This window comes from Scyliorhinus torazame, chromosome 5 (assembly GCF_047496885.1).
Source record: "Scyliorhinus torazame isolate Kashiwa2021f chromosome 5, sScyTor2.1, whole genome shotgun sequence".
Taxonomy (NCBI): Eukaryota; Metazoa; Chordata; class Chondrichthyes; order Carcharhiniformes; family Scyliorhinidae; genus Scyliorhinus; species Scyliorhinus torazame.
In genome coordinates, this window is record NC_092711.1 from 303,273,012 (window position 1) to 303,295,348 (window position 22,337).

Genomic DNA, 22,337 nt, shown 5'->3' on the forward strand with positions numbered 1-22,337 from the left:
AGTGAAGCAGTAGAGGCTCCTTCATTAAATGTTTTTAAGATAAAGATAGATAGTTTTTTGAAGAATAAAGGGATTAAGGGTTATGGTGTTTGGGCCGGAAAGTGGAGCTGAGTCCACAAAAGGTCAGCCATGATCTCACTGAATGGTGGAGCAGGCTTGAGGGGCCAGATGGCCTACTCCTGCTCCTAGTTCTTATGTTCTTATATCAGCCTTCCACTGGTGACGGCTGTTGTTCAAGGATTATACAATGGCATAGAAACAGGTCTTCTGATCCCTACAATTAGAAAAACTACAGAAGCAAAACAATCTGCTTTTTCATTGGTTAACTGCTGGAATGATTTCACATGCATATTAAAACGGTTTGCTTCGTGGGCCCAATATTTTAAGTGGAATGTGGTTTTAACTGAGCTTTGCCACACATTTCCTGTGAATCTCAATCTTCAAGGTGATCTGTTCAGTTATTGCTACATACCTGCACTGAGGGACCGCGCCTGGTAAGAAGGGCTCTGTTGCATTTATAAGAGGCAAGCAACAACATTTGAACAGAATTAACTGCTGACCGTACAAAACTACACAGCAGTAAACTGCTGCTGCACATGTTTCTGGACCAAAAACACTGCTAGAAGCCCAACTTCAGCGAAATAAAGGTTAATTCTGCAGGAACGTGATTAATACTATTTGCTCACATGAAAGGCAAACGTGAACCTGCACTGGTTGCGCTGAATGGCCTGCTACCCTGCTGATGCGTTTCTCTAAACTTAATTTCTAATGTGAAACGGTCTCTATGCCTTCTCTTATTAGAGAGAAATGAGAAAACATTGGTTACATATTTTCAAATTATGCTGACTGAATTGAGTAGCTGGATTCAGACTAGGCAACACCGCCTTGGCTGTGACAAGTGTCACATTGCAGTTTTACAATATCTGCAGCTTAATGCTTTTTTAGAATGATGCACCTCCCAGCATACAACGTCTCATTCACTCTCGCTCAATGCTCTACCCCAAAACATCTGTCAAAGCAATGAGACTGAACAGTTGCAATAATCGTACCCTCCCCACCCCCACAGAAATCTTATTTCAAAAATTCAATACAATGTTGTTGTTGCGTGATCAATTCTACAAAAATAGGTCTCTCCAAACTGCAAAACTTCACTCCTTTTTCAATTCTTTAGCCTCTTTTCCATCTTTCGTATCTTCTTCATCTGTGTATTCGGTGGGCTCCTCTCCCGGTTTCAGGAGTTTTCCGACATAATAATACTTCTCTGAAAAGGATTGGGAAACAAGAGAGCATGATTGTTAAAGGGTCTTTACATTAATTAACATTCCAGTCTTGGGAAATGTCCCAACTAACATCCCAAAAAAGGTGCAATATTTAAGAGCGCTAGGACACTGCAGTGTGTCCCGACGCACACAGAAGGAAGCTCACCCTCCCTCATCACACCTTGTTTCGCTGGTAAATCGTTCCATGACACGTATACACAACAGTGCATGTTTGAGAGAACAACCACGCCCTCTCTCATCTCACAATAAATTTTGTTCTACACAGATCAAGCCAAACAATCTGTGTCAAGTCTTTGATCCTAGCAAACCACACCTATGGGCTTGGATTATCAAAGCACTCCTCCCACAAGCATATTTGAAATTTCAATGAGAAAACTCAAGATTGGTAATAATAAAGGTAGCAAGGGAACAAAATTGTCATTTTATTCATTTAAACCAACAGTAAATTTAGCAAAAACAAAATTCTGCAGCTGTTTTTCTTACAACAGAGATTAAGGTGATTTGAATCATGAAGTACTGGGACAGAATGGATAGGAACAGATTGATTATGGAGTGTACAAGAAGGGGTCTTAGGTGCAAGAGAAACAAAAAGAGATGGATGTGAGGCTTTGAAATGCACTAGCAATTTTGTTTTTCCTAACTTTACTCCTCGGAGAAGAATGTGAAGGAGTGAAAGGTTTCAGTTTCACAGACCACAAAGTGAATGTTCCTTCCATGGTCATATCCAGCTTTATACTAACCCCTGGGGTGGTTCATTCTTATTGGTGGACGATGTTTAATGGGCTCCCACATCACACACAATGAAAAACAGCTCATCGTACTCAGCAGACAGGAGCATCCCACTGGATGTCAGAGTGGAGTTCTAGTCTTCACTCACCAGGACTGACTACTGGAACACTGCACATTCTGACACAGAGGCAGGAATGCAAGCAGTAGTCAAGGCTCACTTTAACGGAGCTAGTGATTGAAGTTGAAGCCATATGTAAGGGTGTAGTAAATAAGTGATTGTAATTGCAATGCAAGTGTCAACAGGACTTTGAAGAGAGACTGAGAAACCAAGTATCAGTGTTGCTATGACAACATGCTTACAGGCATAGAGCAACCTGAAAGACCAGTATTCATTTCAAAAAATGAATCAGTCCTAGTAAAATTAGTTGATATCTAAAACTTGCATTGCTGGGTTGAGCTGTAGTAAAGTAGTTTTATCCAATTTACAATAAGTATTTGCCAAACGTATGGAGAACTGCACAGCTATATCTGCTTCGGTATTGGGAGTTGGAAATATTTCCAGTGTGTTTTTCTTCTGAGGATGGCCCAAGAAGCATTAGCTGTTAAAGATGAGTGCTCTCATTGCTTCACAATCACTTCTGTGGTAAAAGGTTCTTTATCTACTCTGCACAGAGACTTCCATCCTCTAATTCGATTCTGCTAGAAGTCTCAGGAACCAAGCACAAATTAAAATTCAGACCATTCGGGGAATGTGGCAATTTCATCACTTGTGGCACTGCTTTTGGTACTTATCCAAACCAAACACAATGCTGCTACATACAAGAACATAAATAGGAGGCCATACAGCCTCTCAAACCTTCTCTGCCATCCAATAAGATCATTACTGATCACTGACCCCCACTTTCCAGCACTATCCCTATATCTCTGGATTCCTTTAGTATCCAAAAATGTATGCCTTTTGTACATTTGTCTCCTCCACAATGTCAACTATAACATTTGCGTTTTCCTCAGTAAATAGCAGAGTCAGGAGAATCAATTAAATGATGCTTGACAAATCTACTAAAATTCTTTGACGATGTAACTAGTGGAGTTGACCAGGGAGAACCAGTGGATGTGGTTTATTTAAACTTTCAGAAGGCTTTCGACAAGGTCTTGAAGATTATTATGTAAAGTTAAAGCGTGTAGGTTTGCGGGTCTAGAGGTGGATAGAAAGCTGGTTAGCAGACAGGAGCAAAACGTTTGAATAAATGGGTCTTTTTCCGATTGGCAGGCAGTGACTAATGGGGTACCGCAGGCATCTGTGCTAGGACCCCAACTGTTCACATGCTATATTAATGATTTGGACAAGGGAACTAAATGTATTACCTCCAAATTTGCAGATGATACAAAGTTAGGTGGGAGGGTGAGCTCTGAGGAGGATGCAGAGATGCTCCAGTGGGATTTGGACAGGCTGAGTGGATATATGCATGGCAGATACACTATAATGCGGTAGCAAAAATTGGAAGGCAGATTATTAATTGAGAGAGGTGGATACTCAGCGAGATCTTGCTGTCCTCGCGCATCAATTGGTGAAAATAAGTATAGCAGGCAGTAAAGGCGGCAAATAGTATGCTGACCTTCATGAAGAGACGATTTGAGTACAGGAATAGCGATGTTTTCTGCAATTGTATAGGGCGTTGGGATATCGGGGGGGGGGGGGGGGGGGGGGAGGGCTGGATCAGGGTATTGAACTTGATGATCAGCCACAATCATAATTAATGGCAGAGCAGGCCCCAAGGGCCGAATGGCCTCCCTCTGGCTTCTATTGTCTATGTACATCAAATAGAATATCATAACTTTGTGACATCCAAAAGAAATTTCAGTTTAAGGTGATGAACATTCGCTGCTTCCAGGAAAGGAAGCAAATACCAACTGACAGAAAACCTTTACTGGCAAGAGTTTGGGCCATTTAACTTAGTTGAATGGTCAAAAGCTTTTAAGGATTGTAGATCAATAAGGTTTTTGCAATAAGCAGCTAGCATATCTTATTAAATTATATATGAAGATATTTGTTAACAAATGAATTCTTTAATATACTGTGAGATAAGAAAACATTAAGCAGAGATTTAATGCAAACATTTTGGCGGTTATACAACAGAACAGAGCTTAATTCTGTCCATGGTTCCTCCTCTCTACTGCATTTCCCTGGATTTGAAATGAGGGATTAGAATAACCTGGTCTAGACAACATAAGTCGAGGTTCAAACTTCCACCATCAAACCACGAGAATGCTTACGGGTGAACTGCATCTCCCACTCCTGAATGCTTTCCAGCTGCATGGTATCGAGATCAGACAAGTCGTCATATTCATCCTTCAGTGCCTCCTTATCCAGGCAGAATGTAGCAAGGCCTCTTGACGCATCCCTTCCAGCAAATATGCCATAAGGTCCCTCTAGACAAAATAAAGTAATTTATTAATGAAATTGTTTCCTCCAACTGATGTTTCACCTCTCTTGCAATTCTTTACTTATAAATGGTACTGGGGTTTTGGAAAATTACCTCACAAAACAAAGGCACAGCCCCATGACAATTAATTAGAGCATAATTGTTCTGATTAGAAGCTGTAGTTCTATTTCAGCTAAGTTTTTGTTCAAAAGTGGAATCAATTAAACAATATGAAATTGAGAAACGGTGACAACTGAAGGAAGACACAGTTCTTCCAGGAAGCAAAGCCACACATGTTTAAACACAAATAGTAAGAGATTTCCTTCTGAAATTCAAACTAACCTCTGACCTTGAAAAATTATACTGAGATATTAATATAGGAATAGCCAACATGCCATAGGAAATCCAGTCTGAAATATTAACAGATGTTAAATCAGTCCCATTAACCAGGCCAACGCTAAAATCCACAGCATATTTTCAAGGCCAGAGTTTTTACTTTTAATTGATAATGGTATGTATTTTAACATATAAACATACGAATTAGAAACAGTACGCCACGCAGCCGCTCGAGCCTGCTCCACCATTCAATAAGATCATGGCTGATCTGATTGCAACCTCAACCCAACATTCCAGCCTACCTCGAAAACCTTTTACCCCTTGTTAATCAAGAATCTACCTAGCCTTGCCATAAAAGTATTCAAAGATTTTGCTTCCACTGCCTTTTGAGGAAGAGAGTTGCAGAGACTCAAGACCCTCTCGGAGAAGAACGTCTCCTAATCTCGGTCTGAAATGAGCGACCCCTTATTTTGAAACAGTGACCCCCTAGTTCTAGATTTTCAATAAGAGGAAACATCCTCTCCACATCCACCCTGTCAATACCCCTAAGGATCATAAACATCTTCAAAATGTTAACTGAAGTGAATTATCCATTTTGCATCAGGCGGTCACTTACGTTGCATTATAAATTAAGTGATGTGCGTTGTTGCATATGGCAGAAAAAAGTCATTATGAAACAAAGTTTGTACTTGAATTCTGCTTTCTTTGCGCTCTTGGTCTCTTTTATATGCTTGTGGCCATTGAATTTTTCATCCATCATTCTTTAGAAGATTATACCATCAGTATTATATTGTCAAGATTGGCCTTTCTGTAAGTGAACCCTCGGAACGCGACGGGACCGGTCGGGGTTCCTGGTTGTACACTCAGAGCCTGCGCGGATGTGTTCGCGAACATCTTCAACCGGTCCCTACTCCGTTCCGAGGTCCCCACCTGCTTAAAGAAGACCACCATCATACCGGTGCCAAAGAAGAACCAGGCAACGTGCCTCAAAGACTACCGTCCGGTGGCCCTGACATTAATCGTAATTAAGTGCTTCGAAAGGTTGGTCATGAGGCACATCACCATCATACTCCCAGAACGCCTTGATCCACTGCAATTCGCATACCGCTGCAACCAGTCCACAGCAGACGCCATCTCCCTGGCCCTACATTCATCCCTGGAGCAACTCGACAATAAGGACTCCTACATTAGACTCCTATTTATTGATGACAGCTCTGCCTTCAACACCATAATCCCAGCCAAGCTCATGTCAAAGCTCCAAAACCTAGGACTTGGCTCCTCATTCTGCAACTGGATCCTCGACTTTCTGACTCATAGATCCCAATCAGAAAGAATAAATAACAAAACTTCCTCCACAATAGTACTCAATACCGGGGCCCCGCAAAGCTGCGTACTTAGCCCCCCTACTATACTCCTTATACACACATATGACTGCGTCGCAAAAATTGGCTCCAACTCTATCTACAAGTTTGCTGATGACACCACCATAGCGGGTCGGATCTCAAACGACGAGGAGTCAGAATACAGGAGGGAGATAGAGAACCTATTGGAGTGGTGCAGCGACAACAATCTATCCGTCAATGCCAGCAAATCTAAAGAGCTGGTCATTGACTTCAGGAAGCAAAGTACTGTACACACCCGTCAGCATCAACGGGGCCGAGGTGGAGATGGTTAACAGCTTCAAATTCCTACGTGCGCAAATCACCAAAAGTCTGTCCTGTTCCACCCACATCGACGCCACCACCAAGAAAGCACAACAGCGCCTATTCTCAGGAAACAAAAGAAAATTCGGCATGTCTACATTGACTCTTACCAACGTTTATAGGTGCACCATAGAAAGCATCCTATCTGACTGTATCACAACCTGGTATGGCAACTGCCCATTCCAAGACCGCAAGAAACTTTGGAGAGTTGTGAACACAGCCCAGTCCATCACATGAACCTGTCTCCCATCCATTGACTCCATTTACACCTCCTGCTGCCTGGGGAAAGCGAGGCAGCATAATTAGCACCTGCGGCCCGGGGCTATCGGCACCGGGCATCTGCGGCTCAGGGCTCATGCTGGTAATGATTCTACTCAGCAATATGTATCAACAACAAGCAGAAAGCAGCGGACATAGGGCAGCACGGTGGGCAGTGGTTAGTACTGCTGTCTCACAGCACCGAGGTCCCAGGTTGGTTCCGGCTTTGGGTCACTGTCCGTGTGGAGTTTGCACATTCTCCCCGTGTTTGCATGGGTTTTGCCTCCACAACCCAAAGATGTGCAAGGTAGGTGGATTGAACACGCTAAATTGCCCCTTAATTGGAAAAAAATGAATTGGGTACTCTAAATTTATATTTTTTAAAAAGCAGCGGACATACCTGCTGTGAAGTACGGTACAGTAGCAGTGGATAGCACTGTGGCTTCACAGCGCCAGGGTCCCAGGTTCGATCCCCGCTGGGTCACTGTCTGTGCGGAGTCTGTACTTTCTCCCCGTGTCTGCATGGGTTTCCTCCGGTTTCCTCCCACAATCCAAAAGACATGCAGGTTAGGTGGATTGGCCATGCTAAATTGCCCTTAGTGTCCAAAATGGTTAGGAGGGGTTATTGGGTTACGGGGATAGGGTGGAAGTGTGGGCTTAATGTGGGTCGGTGCAGACTCGATGGGCCGAATGGCCTCCTTCTGCACTGTATGTTCTATGTGAATCTGACCACCCCATTTCCACCCACTCTTCCAGCTACCAAGGAGGATTTTTCAGCTCCTTAGCAGTGGCTGCTCTAGCTAAATGTCAAAAATCAATAGGAGGGGAGTGGAAATAATTCTTTAAGAAAAACAAGCTTCCCTCAATAAAATGTTTATTTTTAAAAAAAGATAAACTCCTTTGCTAATTTATCACTGAATACATTTTTCATTAAATAATCAGAATAACCTTATCTTCAACTTTCAGTCTTTGCTTCATCTCAGTTGGACAGACTTGAGGATACAATTAAATAGTTGTTTAATAGTACAGAACATTGAATTGCTGAGTGCTGCTAAAGCTTTTCCTCTTGCACTCACCAGAGCAGTTCGTAAGAATGGTAAAGAGAACAACAATTTACACTGTATGAGAAGAGAATGCAGGTTGGTTGGCAAGTGGACTCTGGTTGGTAGAGGTATTGCCATGGAGAATGCACCAGGGAGCAGTTAACTGCTAAGTTTTTGTTCAAATTCAAAGCAGGTAGGTTGACTCTGATTGGTCAAGACGTTACCATGGATAATGAACCAGGGAATAGCAGTTCCCCCAAACTTTTGATCGCTGAGAAAAAGGCACAATGCATGGACATGTTCCTTCGGTCTAAAAAGGACAGGGTCCTGTGAATACATGTCACTTCCAGCATGTGGGCGGCACGGTAGCACAGTGATTAGCACTGTATTTCACAGCTCCAGGGTCCCAGGTTCGATTCCCGGCTTGGGTCACTGTCTGTGCGGAGTCTGCACGTTCTCCCCGTGTCTGCGTGGGTTTCCTCTGGCTGTTCCGGTTTCCTCCCACAAGTCCCAAAAGATGTGCTGTTCGGTGAATTCTCCCTCAGTGTACCCAAACAGGCGCCAGAGTGTGGCGACTAGGGGATTTTCACAGAAACTTCATTGCAGTGTTAATGTAAGTCTACTTGTGACAATAATAAAGATTTTTATTTGTAACTGAGTCATATTGCTGAGTCATATTGATACTTAAAAAAAAAAAATTGATACATATTTTTTTTTAAATTTAGAGAACCCAATTTCTTTGGGTGGCCAATCCACCTACTCTGCACATCTTTGAAACCCACACAGATACGGGGAGAATGTGCGAACTCCACACGAACGGTGACCCAGGGTCGAGATTGAATCTGTGAGGCAGCAGTGCTAACCACTGCGCCACCCCTGATTGATAATCTTAAAATGGTTTAGTGTAATTCTTAGCACAAACAGGACTGTCCAAACATGGAATCACATCTAATGTTGGACACAGTGTTTTGAATTTTTCAAGCATGGTTAGGTACGATGTCAGATGTGTAGGTTTTACATCTCAACAGCACGTCCCTTCAGCTGGTTGCAAAGACAAAGTACAGACTGTATCCAAACAGCCCTTGAAACTGAACTGGACAAGTAGGTCAGAGGCTGAGAATTCCACGGTGGGTAACTCTCCTGACTCGCCTTAGCCTGCCCACCATCTACAAGCCACAAGTCAGGGGTGCAATGAATACACCCTACTTGCCTGGATGAGTGTAGCTCCATCAAGACTCAAGAAGCGGGGCAGCACAGTGGCGCAAGTGGTTAATACAGTTGCCTCACGGCACCGAGGTCCCAGGTTCGATCCCGGCTCTGGCACACTGTCCATGTGGAGTTTGCACATTCTCCCCGTGTTTGCGTATGGATGGATGTTATATATGCACTACAACCCAAAGATCTGCAGGCTAGGTGGATTGGCCACGCTAAATTGCCCCTTAATTGGAAAAAATTAATTAGATACACTAAATTTATTTTAAAAAAGATTCAAGAAGCTTAATACCATCCAAGACAAAGCAGCCTGCTTGATTAGCACCCCAACCACTACCTGCAACATCCACTTTCTCCACCACCGTACAGTGGCAGCAGTGTGCCACCTACAGGTCGCACTGTAGAAACTCATCAAGGTTCGTTCCGCAGCACCTTACAATGCATGACCTCTACCATTTAGAAAGACAGCAGGTGCATGGGAGTACCATCGCCTGGAAGTTCCCCTCTAAGCCACTCACCATCCTGACTTGGAAATACATTAGCATTCCTTCAATGTCGCTGGGTCAAAATGCTGGAACTCCATCCCTATCAGCAGTGGGTGTACCTACAAATTCAAGAAAGCAGCTCACCACCACCTTCCCATGGGCAATTAGGGATGGGCGTAAGAAATGCTGGTAACCAGTAATACCCATAGCCCTGTGAAAAAATCTAGTAGTACTGTCGCTTGTTAAGCGAATTGGACATTCTGAATTCTCTCTGTGTACCCGAACAGGTGCCGAAGTGTGGCAACTAGGGGATTTTCACAGTAACTTCATTGCAGTATTAATGCAAGCCTACTTGTGACACTAATAAAGACTATTATTATTAGTGATGTTTATTCCCATATCCCAGCTCAGCAGCAGCTGTTGGTACTGAAGGATATCGGAATTGTACGGCAGCAAGGAACACTGGACAAAACAATTTAATTACGATACCCCAGTAACAAGTTTACTTTCGGATTTATGTTAAAACAGCGGTTTTCACAACATGGGGAAATTATCATTTTTAATTATAGTTTTAAAACTGAAAGGATTCGGAGTGAGTCAAGATGTTTTAGAGAAGATGTACAAATGTCTGGTAGAGAGTATTTGAACATTCAACATGACAGCCTGGTATGATAACCCAAGTGTGGAATGTAAATGGAAACTGGCCAGAATTGGCAACACTGTGGGTAAAAATCATTGGTAGACAGCAGACACAGCTCTATATTTATTTAACGCAATTAAGAGGAAAGTTCAGGCCTTCATCGGTGGTCCCTCTCTCACTCTTGCAATATATTTATGTGGTATGGATGTATATTATATATGCACTAATGTATGAATGTAGGATACATGAAATATTTACTGTTGTTAATAAGTGATTGTGTGTTAATCTAGAGGTGACATATGTCCACTTTTGTATGGACAATAAAGCTCTATTCTATAAGTCACAGTTCAAAACCATTGAGAACAGTTGAATCATACAGTAAAGAGGCCCTTCGGCCCATTGAGTCTGCGTTGACACATAAAAACACCTGACCTGCCTAATCCCATTTGCCAGCACTTGGCCCACAGCTTTGTATGTTATGACATGCCAAGTGCTCATCCAGGCATCTTTTTAAAGCATGTGAGGCAACTCGCCTCAACCACTCTCTCAGGCAGTGCATTCCAGATTTAACCACCCTCTGGGTAAAAAGGTTTTTCCTCAAATCCCTCCTGTCCCTCACCTTGAACTTGTGCCTGCACATGACTGACCCTTCAGCTAAGGGGAACAGCCCCTGCTCCCTATCCACCCATTCTATGCCCCTCAAAATCTTGTACACCTTGATCAGGTGTACAATCCTACCCTCAATCTTCTCTGCTGCAGTGAAAACAACTCAAACCTAGCCAATAAATGTTCCATCCCAGGCAACATCCTGGTAAATCCCCTCTGCACTCCCTCCAGTGCAATCACATCCTTCCGACAATGTGATGACCAGAATTGCACACACTACTCCAGCTGTGGCCTATACAACTATACAACTCCAACATGACCACCCTGCTTTTGTAATCTATGTCTCGGTTTTATAAATTTAGAGTACCCAATTTTTTTCCTCCAATTTAGCGTGGCCAATCCACCTAACCTGCACATCTTTAGGTTGTGGGGGTGAGACCCACGCAGATACAGGGAAAATGTGCAAACTCCACACAAACAGTGACACGGGGACGGGATCGAACCCGGGTCCTTAGCGCCATAAGCAGCAGTTCCACCGTGCTGCCCTATGCTTCAATTGCTAACAGCAAGTGTCCCATATATCTGTTTTTCATCACCCTAATAAACTGCCCTTCTACCTTCAGAGATCTATGAACAAACACGCCAAGGTCCCTTTGTTCCTCGGAACTTCCCAGTGTCATGCCATTCATTGAATACTTCCTTGTCAAATTACTTCTTCCAAAGTGTATCACCTCACATTTTTCAGGGTTAAATTCCATCTGCTACTTATCGGCCCATTTGACCAACCTTTGTGTCATCTGCAAACTTACTGATCATACCCCCACATCTATGTCATTCCATGCCAAGAACTTGAATTTGATAATAGCTTAGATGTAGCCGTATAAATCAGTGACCAAATTCCCAGCAAATTTGTACTGAAGTACCCAAAGTAACTAGAAATAAATTCTTCCCATACAAATAATATATGTTTGCAACAGTATTGTTGATTACACATACAACATTGGACAGGTCTCCCCACTTACAGTATTATCCCACCTCCAGGCGTCACAGAAAAGAAGGCTGGACAAACACAAAGGGAGTTTTATCTTTAAACGTTACCTCATTTCCTCTGCCATCATCTGGTGAATTTGCCAATAGCCAGCATTAAAGCAATACTGATTGAGGCAGGAAACTGATCGCATAATCCTCTCCAAGTGGATTTGAGAGACAAAGGGGTAGAATTTAAAGAAATTTCTAACACAATCTCAGACTATGAGGGGTATGCCCCCGGAAGGGAACTTAACTGTCACTGAATTTTAGCAGGGTTAATCAGAAAGGTTAATAGGGGACGCAGCCAGTTACAAAAATGGAACCATTAAAGAAAGTCCATCAGGATGAGGAGGGGACAACAGGTGTCTCTTACAGGGTGGCCTGTGTTTGCTTTGCAGTTCAAGACAATGACACAATGCAGTCAAACTAAATATAGGGAGAATTTGCCAGATTGGATGCATCAAGAGCAGCTATATTAGGTCATAGTTTTAGATCTAATCAACCTATTCTTCTAAATGCTAACATATGTTGTGTTTGCTAAGCTGGATGACTTTGTAAAAAGTTCATGGAATATGGGCATCACTGGTTGGGCCAGCATTTGTTGCCCGTCCCTCATTGCCCTTGAACTGTGTGTCTTACTCGGCTATTTAGGAGGACATTTAAGAGTCAACCACATTGCTGTGATCTGGAGTCACATGTAGGCCAGACCATATTAGGGTGGCAGATTTCCTTCCCTAAAGGACATTAGAGATCTTTATTGATTTCTCTAGCTCAGTGAACCCAGAACTAGCCAGAGTTTGAGGGCAGCATGGTAGCATAGTGGATAGCACAATTGCTTCACAGCTCCAAGGTCCCAGTTTCGATTCCGGCTTGGGTCACTGTCTGTGCGGAGTCTGCACGTTCTCCCCGTGTGTGCGTGATATCCTCCGGGTGCTCCGGTTTCCTTCCACAGTCCAAAGATGTGTAGGTTAGGTGGATTGGCCATGCTAAATTTCCCTTAGTGTCCAAAAATTGCCCTTAGTGGTGGGTGGGGTTACTGGGTTATGGGGATAGAGTGGAGGTTTTAACCTTGGGTAGGGTGCTCTTTCCAAGAGCCGGTGCAGACTCGATGGGCCGAATGGCCTCCTTCTGCACTGTAAATTCTATGAAATTCTATGACGTAAACCTGAAGTAAAACTATGAAGACAAGGGAAATAAAACTACCAGCATTTTCTGATCACAGAGAACTGTTCCTCAAAGAGGTACGGCCAGAGAAAATCTCCTGAACCATACCAAAAATACTTTTGAGCATTGCCATGTGTATTTTTGGTGATGGGCCCATTCATAGAAGCTTGGTCATCAGGAATTGCGAGCCTGTTAGCTCAGTGATGGATTCCTGTACACAACAGCAGCTGATGATCAAAGATCAGCTGAAATTGCCCGTATCCAAGGCTTATTGGTTTAGATGAAAATCTGAAGCAGTCAAAGTCTTGTTAGAAAGGATGTTCCAAGGTCATATACCAGTCACCACCTCTCATATCTACCATTAATGTGGTTATCCAAATGTAGTAACGGTCCCTATCACCTTCATTTCCACGTATTCTTGAATAACCAAAGTCTGCTCTTAAAAACAGGCAATGCTTTGGAATAAAGCTAGGGGCCAAACGTCAGAATTACAGAAACAGGTTCAAGAGCTGGAGGTGGGAACCAAATCACTGTTTAAATGGCAGTGTTTACACTAACATTCACAAAGATTAGCTGTAATCATTGATTATTTGGGAAAGTCTGCAGTGAGTAATCAGTAACACAACCAGTATTTCATAAGCTGTTCACAAACAGGACTAGTTTTTAAAATTATTCTTTCCAAATTTAGCTCTGTCGCGAAGCAGAGGCTGTGGGGATGGGGGAGCAGGGCAGTGTTCCAGTGCCCATGAGGGATCTACTGAATGGAGAGAGTACTCATTTAAACTGAACTAAATTGCAAACAGTGGAAGTGTTTCAACACACTGAACATGATCGCAAGCGAGGGTCCACACCCATTACTCCAAACAATCATTTCTAAGTCTTGCTGAGTAAAAGTAATTTTGGAAGAACCAGTGACGAAAAGGTCACAAGAACTCAAAGTGTTCCTTTTTCACCATTTTAGCTCAGTGACACACTTTCTGCCATAGTCCTCAATCTCATCACTCTTTCCCCACACACTGCAAAGAAACCCACCCAAATACTTTTAGACCCATTTATGGGTTGTTGTTTTTTGTGGGGCAGTGGGCTTCCTGGTAATTTATTCCACACGTCTAATCACCCAACTTTCTTAACCTTTCCTAAATTTTAACAGGCCTCACCTCTTATTTAGCATAACCAGCTCTGGCAATGCCTTTCATCCAGGAATTTCTTTACAGCAAACAATATCTCATGAGATGCTGAGTCAAACTGCAATGCTAAAACTCCCAGTCCTCTGGCAGTGTTGCACTGTGACCAGCTACTTGCAACGCAGCACTGCCGAGAACAGGCGAGGGGCGAGGTGCAGACAGGAGAACAAAATCAAATTATAAGAGACCAAACAAAGAACTGGCTTGATTGCATGCAGGACAACAGCACATGCAATCACTAGGGTGTAGTGCACTAGTTGTGGTAACATCTTTGTTACACAACATTTCTGACATCACATCAATGCTCAAGAAAGAGGCAGTCTTTGCAACAGTTAGAGTAGAAGCTAGATATTGTAAATTGTATTACTTGTCTGACTTTGTATAGTCACGTTTATTTTGGATTGTTAAAGACTGTAAAATCTTGTGGCTTTATTCTCTTCGCAAGTACCTAGGATCTCAAACTATGTCTTAAAATGTGACTGGTCCCTCAGAGTGTACCAAAATCTGGGGGTCTGGTCCAGGATCATAAAAAGTGCCTCTGAACGGGAGATGAGAAAATAGCCGGCAGAACAAAGGAAATTGACAGGCAGAAACTCATCAGAACGTTCAATGAGGCTTCTCCAATCATAATGGTCTAAGCATCAAGACTAAAAAACCCTTCTTGCTTTCACCTCCCACTCTACCATGTAATCTGAAGAGTGTGGTAACAGGTTCAAAGATTGTGCAATATTTCTTAGGTTTACAAATGACCGCAAGAATGCTGAAAATATCTTGCAAACCGTATTAGCCCCTTCAAAAATCTATTTCTTATAAAAGACTTGCATTTTTATACAACAGCTTCCACAGCGTCACAAAGTGTTTTACAATCAATTAAGTGCTTTTGAAGTGACTTTTATAACACAACAGCCAATTTGCACACAACAAACTCCCAGAAACAACAATATGAAAATTACCAGATCATCTGTTTTTACTTTCACCTGAAAGCACAGATGTGGTCTCTACACTCACTGTCCCCTCACATGCAACATAAGCTAATAGTCAGGGTAGAAAATATTAATCATATCTAAAATAGATCATCAGAGGGCAGGATGGAATGCAGAGCAGAAGCATGGAGAGAAGTGAAGCAGGACCAGAGGGAGTGTGGCAGAGGGTGGGGAGCAGCCAGGGCGAGAGAAGTTAGGGAGCCGTCAGGGAGAGGGATGTCAGGGCGCTAGAAGGGGGAGTGGTCATGGTGCTAGCGTTTGGGGGGGGGGGGGGGGGGGGGGGGGGGGAGAAGCCTTGGCGCCATAATGTTGGTGTGGGGGAGAGAGGGACTGTCAGGGCGCCGTATGGTGGGATGGGCTGTGGTGGGGAGGTCAGGGTGCCATAGGGTGGGGTGGGGAGGCCCAGGGCGCCAGAGTGTGGGGTGGGGGAAACTCAGGGCGCCAGAGGGTGGGGTGGGGGAACCTCAGGGCGCCAGAGGGTGGGGGAGACTCAGGGCGCCAGAGGGTGGGGTGGGGGACTCAGGGCGCCAGAGGGTGGGGTGGGGGAGACTCATAGCATCAGAGGGTGGGGTGGGGGAGACTCAGGGCGCAAGAGGGTGGGGCGGGGAGACTCAGGGTGCCAGAGAGTGGTGTGGGGGAGACTCAGGGCGCCAGAGGGTGGGGTGGAGGAGACTAAGGGCGCCAGAGGGTGGGGTGGGGGAGACTCAGGGCACCAGAGGGTGGGGTGGGGGAGACTCAGGGCACCAGAGGGTGGGGTGGGGGAGACTCAGGGCACCAGAGAGTGGGGGAGACTCAGGGCACCACAGGGTGGGGTGGGGAAGGTTGAGGGCACCAGGGGGTGGTGGTGGGGGGGGGCGGGCGGGGGGGTCGTCGGGGCACTAGAGGTTGGGGTGATTGGGCACCAGATGGTGAGGTATGATGGGGCGCCGGACGGTGGGGTGGGGTGGGGGGGGGGGCAGATGGCGCAAGAGTAGTGTTGGAGTGTCAGAAGGTAGGGTGGGGTGGGGGGTTGGTGTCAGCGCGCCAGAGGGTGGGGAGGGGGTCAGCACGCCAGAGGGTGGGGGGGGGGGGTCAGCACGCCAGAGGGTGGGGGGCTGGGTCAGCACGCCAGTGGGTGGCAGGGGTGGGGGTCGGCACGCCAGTGGGTGGGGGGGGGGGTCAGCACGCCAGTGGGTGGCGGTCGGCACGCCAGTGGGTGGGGGGGGTCAGCACGCCAGTGGGTGGGGGGGGGGGGTCAGCAATCCAGTGGGTGGGGGGGGTCAGCACGCCAGTGGGTGGGGGGGGGTCAGCACGCCAGTGGGTTGGGGGGGGGGGTCAGCACGCCAGTGGGTGGGGGGGGTCAGCACGCCAGTGGGTGGGGGGGGTGACAGCACGCTAGTGGGTGGGGGGGGGGTGACAGCACGCTAGTGGGTGGGGGGGGTGACAGCACGCCAGTGGGTGGGGGGGGGGGACAGCACGCCAGTGGGTGGGGGGGGGGACAGCACGCCAGTGGGTGGGGGGGGGACAGCACGCCAGTGGGTGGGGGGGGGGACAGCACGCCAGTGAGTGGGGGGGGGGGACAGCATGCCAGTGGGTGGGGGGGGGGGGGGACAGCACGCCAGTGGGTGGGGGGGGGGGGGGACAGCACGCCAGTGGGTGGGGGGGGGGGACAGCACGCCAGTGGGTGGGGGGGGACAGCACGCCAATGGGTGGGGAGGGTCAGCACGCCAATGGGTGGGGGGGGGTCAGCACGCCAGTCGGTGGGGGGGGGGGGGGGGTCAGCACGCCAGTCGGTGGGGGGGGGGGGGGGGTCAGCACGCTAGTGGGTGCGGTCAGCACGCTAGTGGGTGCGGTCAGCACGCCAGTGGGTGCGGGGGGGGGGGTCAGCACGCCAGAGGGTGTTGGGGGCCAACAAGCCAGAGGGTGGGGGGGTTGGGGGCCAGCACGCCAGAGGGTGGGGGGGCCAGCACGCCAGAGGGTGCGGGGGGGGGGTCAGCACGCCAGTGGGTGCGGGGGGGGTCAGCACGCCAGAGGGTGTTGGGGGCCAACAAGCCAGAGGGTGGGGGGGTTGGGGGCCATCACGCCAGAGGGTGGGGGGGCCAGCACGCCAGAGGGTGGGGGGTGTCAGCACGCCAGAGGGTGGGGGGGGTCAGCACGCCAGAGGGTGGGGGGGGTCAGCACGCCAGAGGGTGGGGGGGGTCAGCACGCCAGAGGGTGGGGGGGGTCAGCACGCCAGAGGGTGGGGGGGGTCAGCACGCCAGAGGGTGGGGGGGGTCAGCACGCCAGAGGGTGGGGGGGTCAGCACGCCAGAGGGTGGGGGGGTCAGCACGCCAGAGGGTGGGGGGGTCAGCACGCCAGAGGGTGGGGGGGTCAGCACGCCAGAGGGTGGGGGGGTCAGCACGCCAGAGGGTGGGGGGGTCAGCACGCCAGAGGGTGGGGGGGTCAGCACGCCAGAGGGTGGGGGGGTCAGCACGCCAGAGGGTGGGGGGGTCAGCACGCCAGAGGGTGGGGGGGTCAGCACGCCAGAGGGTGGGGGGGTCAGCACGCCAGAGGGTGGGGGGGTCAGCACGCCAGAGGGTGGGGGGGGTCAGCACGCCAGAGGGTGGGGGGGTCAGCACGCCAGAGGGTGGGGGGGTCAGCACGCCAGAGGGTGGGGGGGTCAGCACGCCAGAGGGTGGGGGGGTCAGCACGCCAGAGGGTGGGGGGGTCAGCACGCCAGAGGGTGGGGGGGTCAGCACGCCAGAGGGTGGGGGGGGTCAGCACGCCAGAGGGTGGGGGGGTCAGCAGGCCAGAGGGTGGGGGGGTCAGCAGGCCAGAGGGTGGGGGGGTCAGCAGGCCAGAGGGTGGGGGGGTCAGCAGGCCAGAGGGTGGGGGGGTCAGCACGCCAGAGGGTGGGGGGGTCAGCACGCCAGAGGGTGGGGGGGTCAGCACGCCAGAGGGTGGGGGGGTCAGCACGCCAGAGGGTGGGGGGGTCAGCACGCCAGAGGGTGGGGGGGTCAGCACGCCAGAGGGTGGGGGGGTCAGCACGCCAGAGGGTGGGGGGGTCAGCACGCCAGAGGGTGGGGGGGTCAGCACGCCAGAGGGTGGGGGGGTCAGCACGCCAGAGGGTGGGGGGGTCAGCACGCCAAATGGTGGGGGGGACAGCACGCCAGAGGGTGGGGGGGTCAGCACGCCAGAGGGTGGGGGGGTCAGCACGCCAGAGGGTGGGGGGGGTCAGCACGCCAGAGGGTGGGGGGGTCAGCACGCCAGAGGGTGGGGGGGTCAGCACGCCAGAGGGTGGGGGGGTCAGCACGCCAGAGGGTGGGGGGGGCAGCACGCCAGAGGGTGGGGGGGTCAGCACGCCAGAGGGTGGGGGGGTCAGCACGCCAGAGGGTGGGGGGGTCAGCACGCCAGAGGGTGGGGGGGTCAGCACGCCAGAGGGTGGGGGGGTCAGCACGCCAGAGGGTGGGGGGGTCAGCACGCCAGAGGGTGGGGGGGTCAGCACGCCAGAGGGTGGGGGGGTCAGCACGCCAGAGGGTGGGGGGGTCAGCACGCCAGAGGGTGGGGGGGTCAGCACGCCAGAGGGTGGGGGGGTCAGCACGCCAGAGGGTGGGGGGGTCAGCACGCCAGAGGGTGGGGGGGTCAGCACGCCAGAGGGTGGGGGGGTCAGCACGCCAGAGGGTGGGGGGGTCAGCACGCCAGAGGGTGAGGGGGGTCAGCACGCCAGAGGGTGGGGGGGTCAGCACGCCAGAGGGTGGGGGGGTCAGCACGCCAGAGGGTGGGGGGGTCAGCACGCCAGAGGGTGGGGGGGTCAGCACGCCAGAGGGTGGGGGGGTCAGCACGCCAGAGGGTGGGGGGGTCAGCACGCCAGAGGGTGGGGGGGTCAGCACGCCAGAGGGTGGGGGGGTCAGCACGCCAGAGGGTGGGGGGGTCAGCACGCCAGAGGGTGGGGGGGTCAGCACGCCAGAGGGTGGGGGGGTCAGCACGCCAGAGGGTGGGGGGGTCAGCACGCCAGAGGGTGGGGGGGTCAGCACGCCAGAGGGTGGGGGGGTCAGCACGCCAGAGGGTGGGGGGGTCAGCACGCCAGAGGGTGGGGGGGTCAGCACGCCAGAGGGTGGGGGGGTCAGCACGCCAGAGGGTGGGGGGGTCAGCACGCCAGAGGGTGGGGGGGTCAGCACGCCAGAGGGTGGGGGGGTCAGCACGCAGAGGGTGGGGGGGTCAGCACGCCAGAGGGTGGGGGGGTCAGCACGCCAGAGGGTGGGGGGGTCAGCACGCCAGAGGGTGGGGGGGTCAGCACGCCAGAGGGTGGGGGGGTCAGCACGCCAGAGGGTGGGGGGGTCAGCACGCCAGAGGGTGGGGGGGTCAGCACGCCAGAGGGTGGGGGGGTCAGCACGCCAGAGGGTGGGGGGGTCAGCACGCCAGAGGGTGGGGGGGTCAGCACGCCAGAGGGTGGGGGGGTCAGCACGCCAGAGGGTGGGGGGGTCAGCACGCCAGAGGGTGGGGGGGTCAGCACGCCAGAGGGTGGGGGGGTCAGCACGCCAGAGGGTGGGGGGGTCAGCACGCCAGAGGGTGGGGGGGTCAGCACGCCAGAGGGTGGGGGGGTCAGCACGCCAGAGGGTGGGGGGGTCAGCACGCCAGAGGGTGGGGGGGTCAGCACGCCAGAGGGTGGGGGGGTCAGCACGCCAGAGGGTGGGGGGGTCAGCACGCCAGAGGGTGGGGGGGTCAGCACGCCAGAGGGTGGGGGGGTCAGCACGCCAGAGGGTGGGGGGGTCAGCACGCCAGAGGGTGGGGGGGTCAGCACGCCAGAGGGTGGGGGGGTCAGCACGCCAGAGGGTGGGGGGGTCAGCACGCCAGAGGGTGGGGGGGTCAGCACGCCAGAGGGTGGGGGGGTCAGCACGCCAGAGGGTGGGGGGTCAGCACGCCAGAGGGTGGGGGGTCAACACGCCAGAGGGTGGGGGGTCAGCACGCCAGAGGGTGGGGGGTCAGCACGCCAGAGGGTGGGGGGTCAGCACGCCAGAGGGTGGGGGGTCAGCACGCCAGAGGGTGGGGGGTCGGGGTCAGCACGCCAGAGGGTGGGGGGTCGGGGTCAGCACGCCAGAGGGTGGGGGGTCGGGGTCAGCACGCCAGAGGGTGGGGGGTCGGGGACAGCACGCCAGAGGGTGGGGGGTCGGGGTCAGCACGCCAGAGGGTGGGGGGTCGGGGTCAGCACGCCAGAGGGTGGGGGGTCGGGGTCAGCACGCCAGAGGGTGGGGGGTCGGGGTCAGCACGCCAGAGGGTGGGGGGGGGTCAGCACGCCAGAGGGTGGGGGGGGGGTCAGCACGCCAGAGGGTGGGGGGGGTCAGCACGCCAGAGGGTGGGGGGGGGGGTCAGCACGGCAGAGGTTGGGGGGGGGTCAGCACGGCAGAGGGTGGGGGGTCAGCACGCCAGAGAGTGGGGGGGGTCAACACGCCAGAGGGTGGGGGGTGGTCAACACACCAGAGGGTGGGGTCAACACGCCAGAGGGTGGCGGGGGGGGGGGGGTCAGCACGCCAGTCGGGGGGAGGAGGCAGAACGCCAGTGGCTGCAGGGGGGAGTCAGCATGCCAGTGGGTGGGGGGGGGCCAAGCACGCCAGAGGGTGTTGGGGGCCAGCACGCCAGAGGGGGGAGGGGTCAGCATGCGATGGTTGGGGGGGGGGGCAGCACGCCAGAGGGTGGGGGGTCGGGGTCAGCACGCCAGAGGGTGGGGGGGGGTCAGCACGCCAGAGGGTGGGGGGGGTCAGCACGCCAGAGGGTGGGGGGGGGGGGTCAGCACGCCAGAGGGTGGGGGGGGGGCCAAGCACGCCAGAGGGTGTTGGGGGCCAGCACGCCAGAGGGGGGAGGGGTCAGCATGCGATGGTTGGGGGGGGCAGCACGCCAGAGGGTGGGGGGGGGGGGTCAGCACGCCAGAGGGTGGGGGGGGGGGGGGTCAGCACGCCAGAGGGTGGGGGGGGGGGGGGGGTCAGCACGCCAGAGGGTGGGGGGGGGTCAGCACGCCAGAGGGTGGGGTCAGCACGCCAGAGGGTGGGGGGGTCAGCACGCCAGAGGGTGGGGGGGGTCAGCACGCCAGAGGGTGGGGGGGGTCAGCACGCCAGAGGGTGGGGGGGTCAGCACGCCAGAGGGTGGGGGGGTCAGCACGCCAGAGGGTGGGGGGGGTCAGCACGCCAGAGGGTGGGGGGGTCAGCACGCCAGAGGGTGGGGGGGTCAGCACGCCAGAGGGTGAGGGGGGGGGGGGTCAGCACGCCAGAGGGTGGGGGGGGGGGGGGTCAGCACGCCAGAGGGTGGGGGGTCAGCACGCCAGAGGGTGGGGGGGGGGTCAGCACGCCATAGGGTGGGGTTTGGTGGGGGGGGGGGGGTGGCATCAGGGCGCCAGAGGGGGAGGGGGGAGCCTGGGTGTCGGTACCAGGTCCGTAGAATTTCTTTCCTTTGGTGACATCGAAGACTTTGTGATTGACGGCAATGAGGATCCGCGGGTTCCTGTCGCCATCGTATTCCCGCATCTCAGCCGGCGTGAAGTCCCTCCGGAGCCGGGGCAGCTCCTCTTGGCGATCTGCCGGCTCCCCCTCAGGCTGCCGGTCCCCCCGCACGATCTTATAGAGGAGGAAGAGGCAGAGGAAGAGAAGGCTGACATTCAGAGGACTGGTGAAGATCTCTTGCAAAACCCCGGGACCGACCGAGTTCTGCACCGCTTCGTCCGCCATCTTAGAGCTGTTCGTCTGAAGCGGAGACTGACAACCACGCCCCCTATCCTGGCGGACCAGTTATTGCGCCCCCTACCCTGGCGGACCAGTTACTCCTACCCCTAGCCTGGAGGACCAGTTACCACGCCCCCTAGCCTGGAGGACCATTTCTCCGTCCCCTAGCCTGGAGGACCAGTTAAAGCGGCCCCTAGCCTGGAGGATCAGTTATTGCGCCCTAGCGTGCGGGAGCCGTTACCCCACCCCACCAGCTTGGAGGACCGGTTACCGCGCCCCCAAGCGTGGAGGATCAGTTACCGCCCCCCCCTAGCCTGGGGGACCTGTTCCCGCGGCCCCTCGCCTGGAGGATCAGTTATTGCGCCCCTAGCGTGGAGGAGCCGTCACCCCCCCCCCCCCATGGAGGACCAGTTACCGCGCCCCCTAGCCTGGAGGACCAGTTAGTGCGCCCCCTTTCCTGGAGGACCAGTTACCGCGCCCCCTTGCCTGGAGGACCAGTTACCTCACCCCCTAGCTTGGAGAACAGTTACCGCGCCCCCTTGCCTGGAGGACCAGTTACCTCACCCCCTAGCTTGGAGAACAGTTACCGCGCCC

At 52.4% G+C, this 22,337-nt stretch overlaps 1 protein-coding gene across 1 annotated transcript; it reads right to left on the reverse strand.

The window, feature by feature from the left end:
• Positions 1–596: 596 nt before the first annotated feature.
• On the reverse strand, positions 597–21,782 carry LOC140421271 (membrane-associated progesterone receptor component 1-like). Its single transcript, XM_072505858.1, has 3 exons — positions 21,452–21,782; positions 4,284–4,439; positions 597–1,261 (listed from the first exon to the last, which is right to left on the reverse strand). Exons 1-3 carry the CDS (start codon positions 21,747–21,749, stop codon positions 1,149–1,151), a joined length of 567 nt encoding a protein of 188 aa, XP_072361959.1. The 5' UTR covers positions 21,750–21,782; the 3' UTR covers positions 597–1,148.
• Between the last annotated feature and the right edge of the window lie 555 nt (positions 21,783–22,337).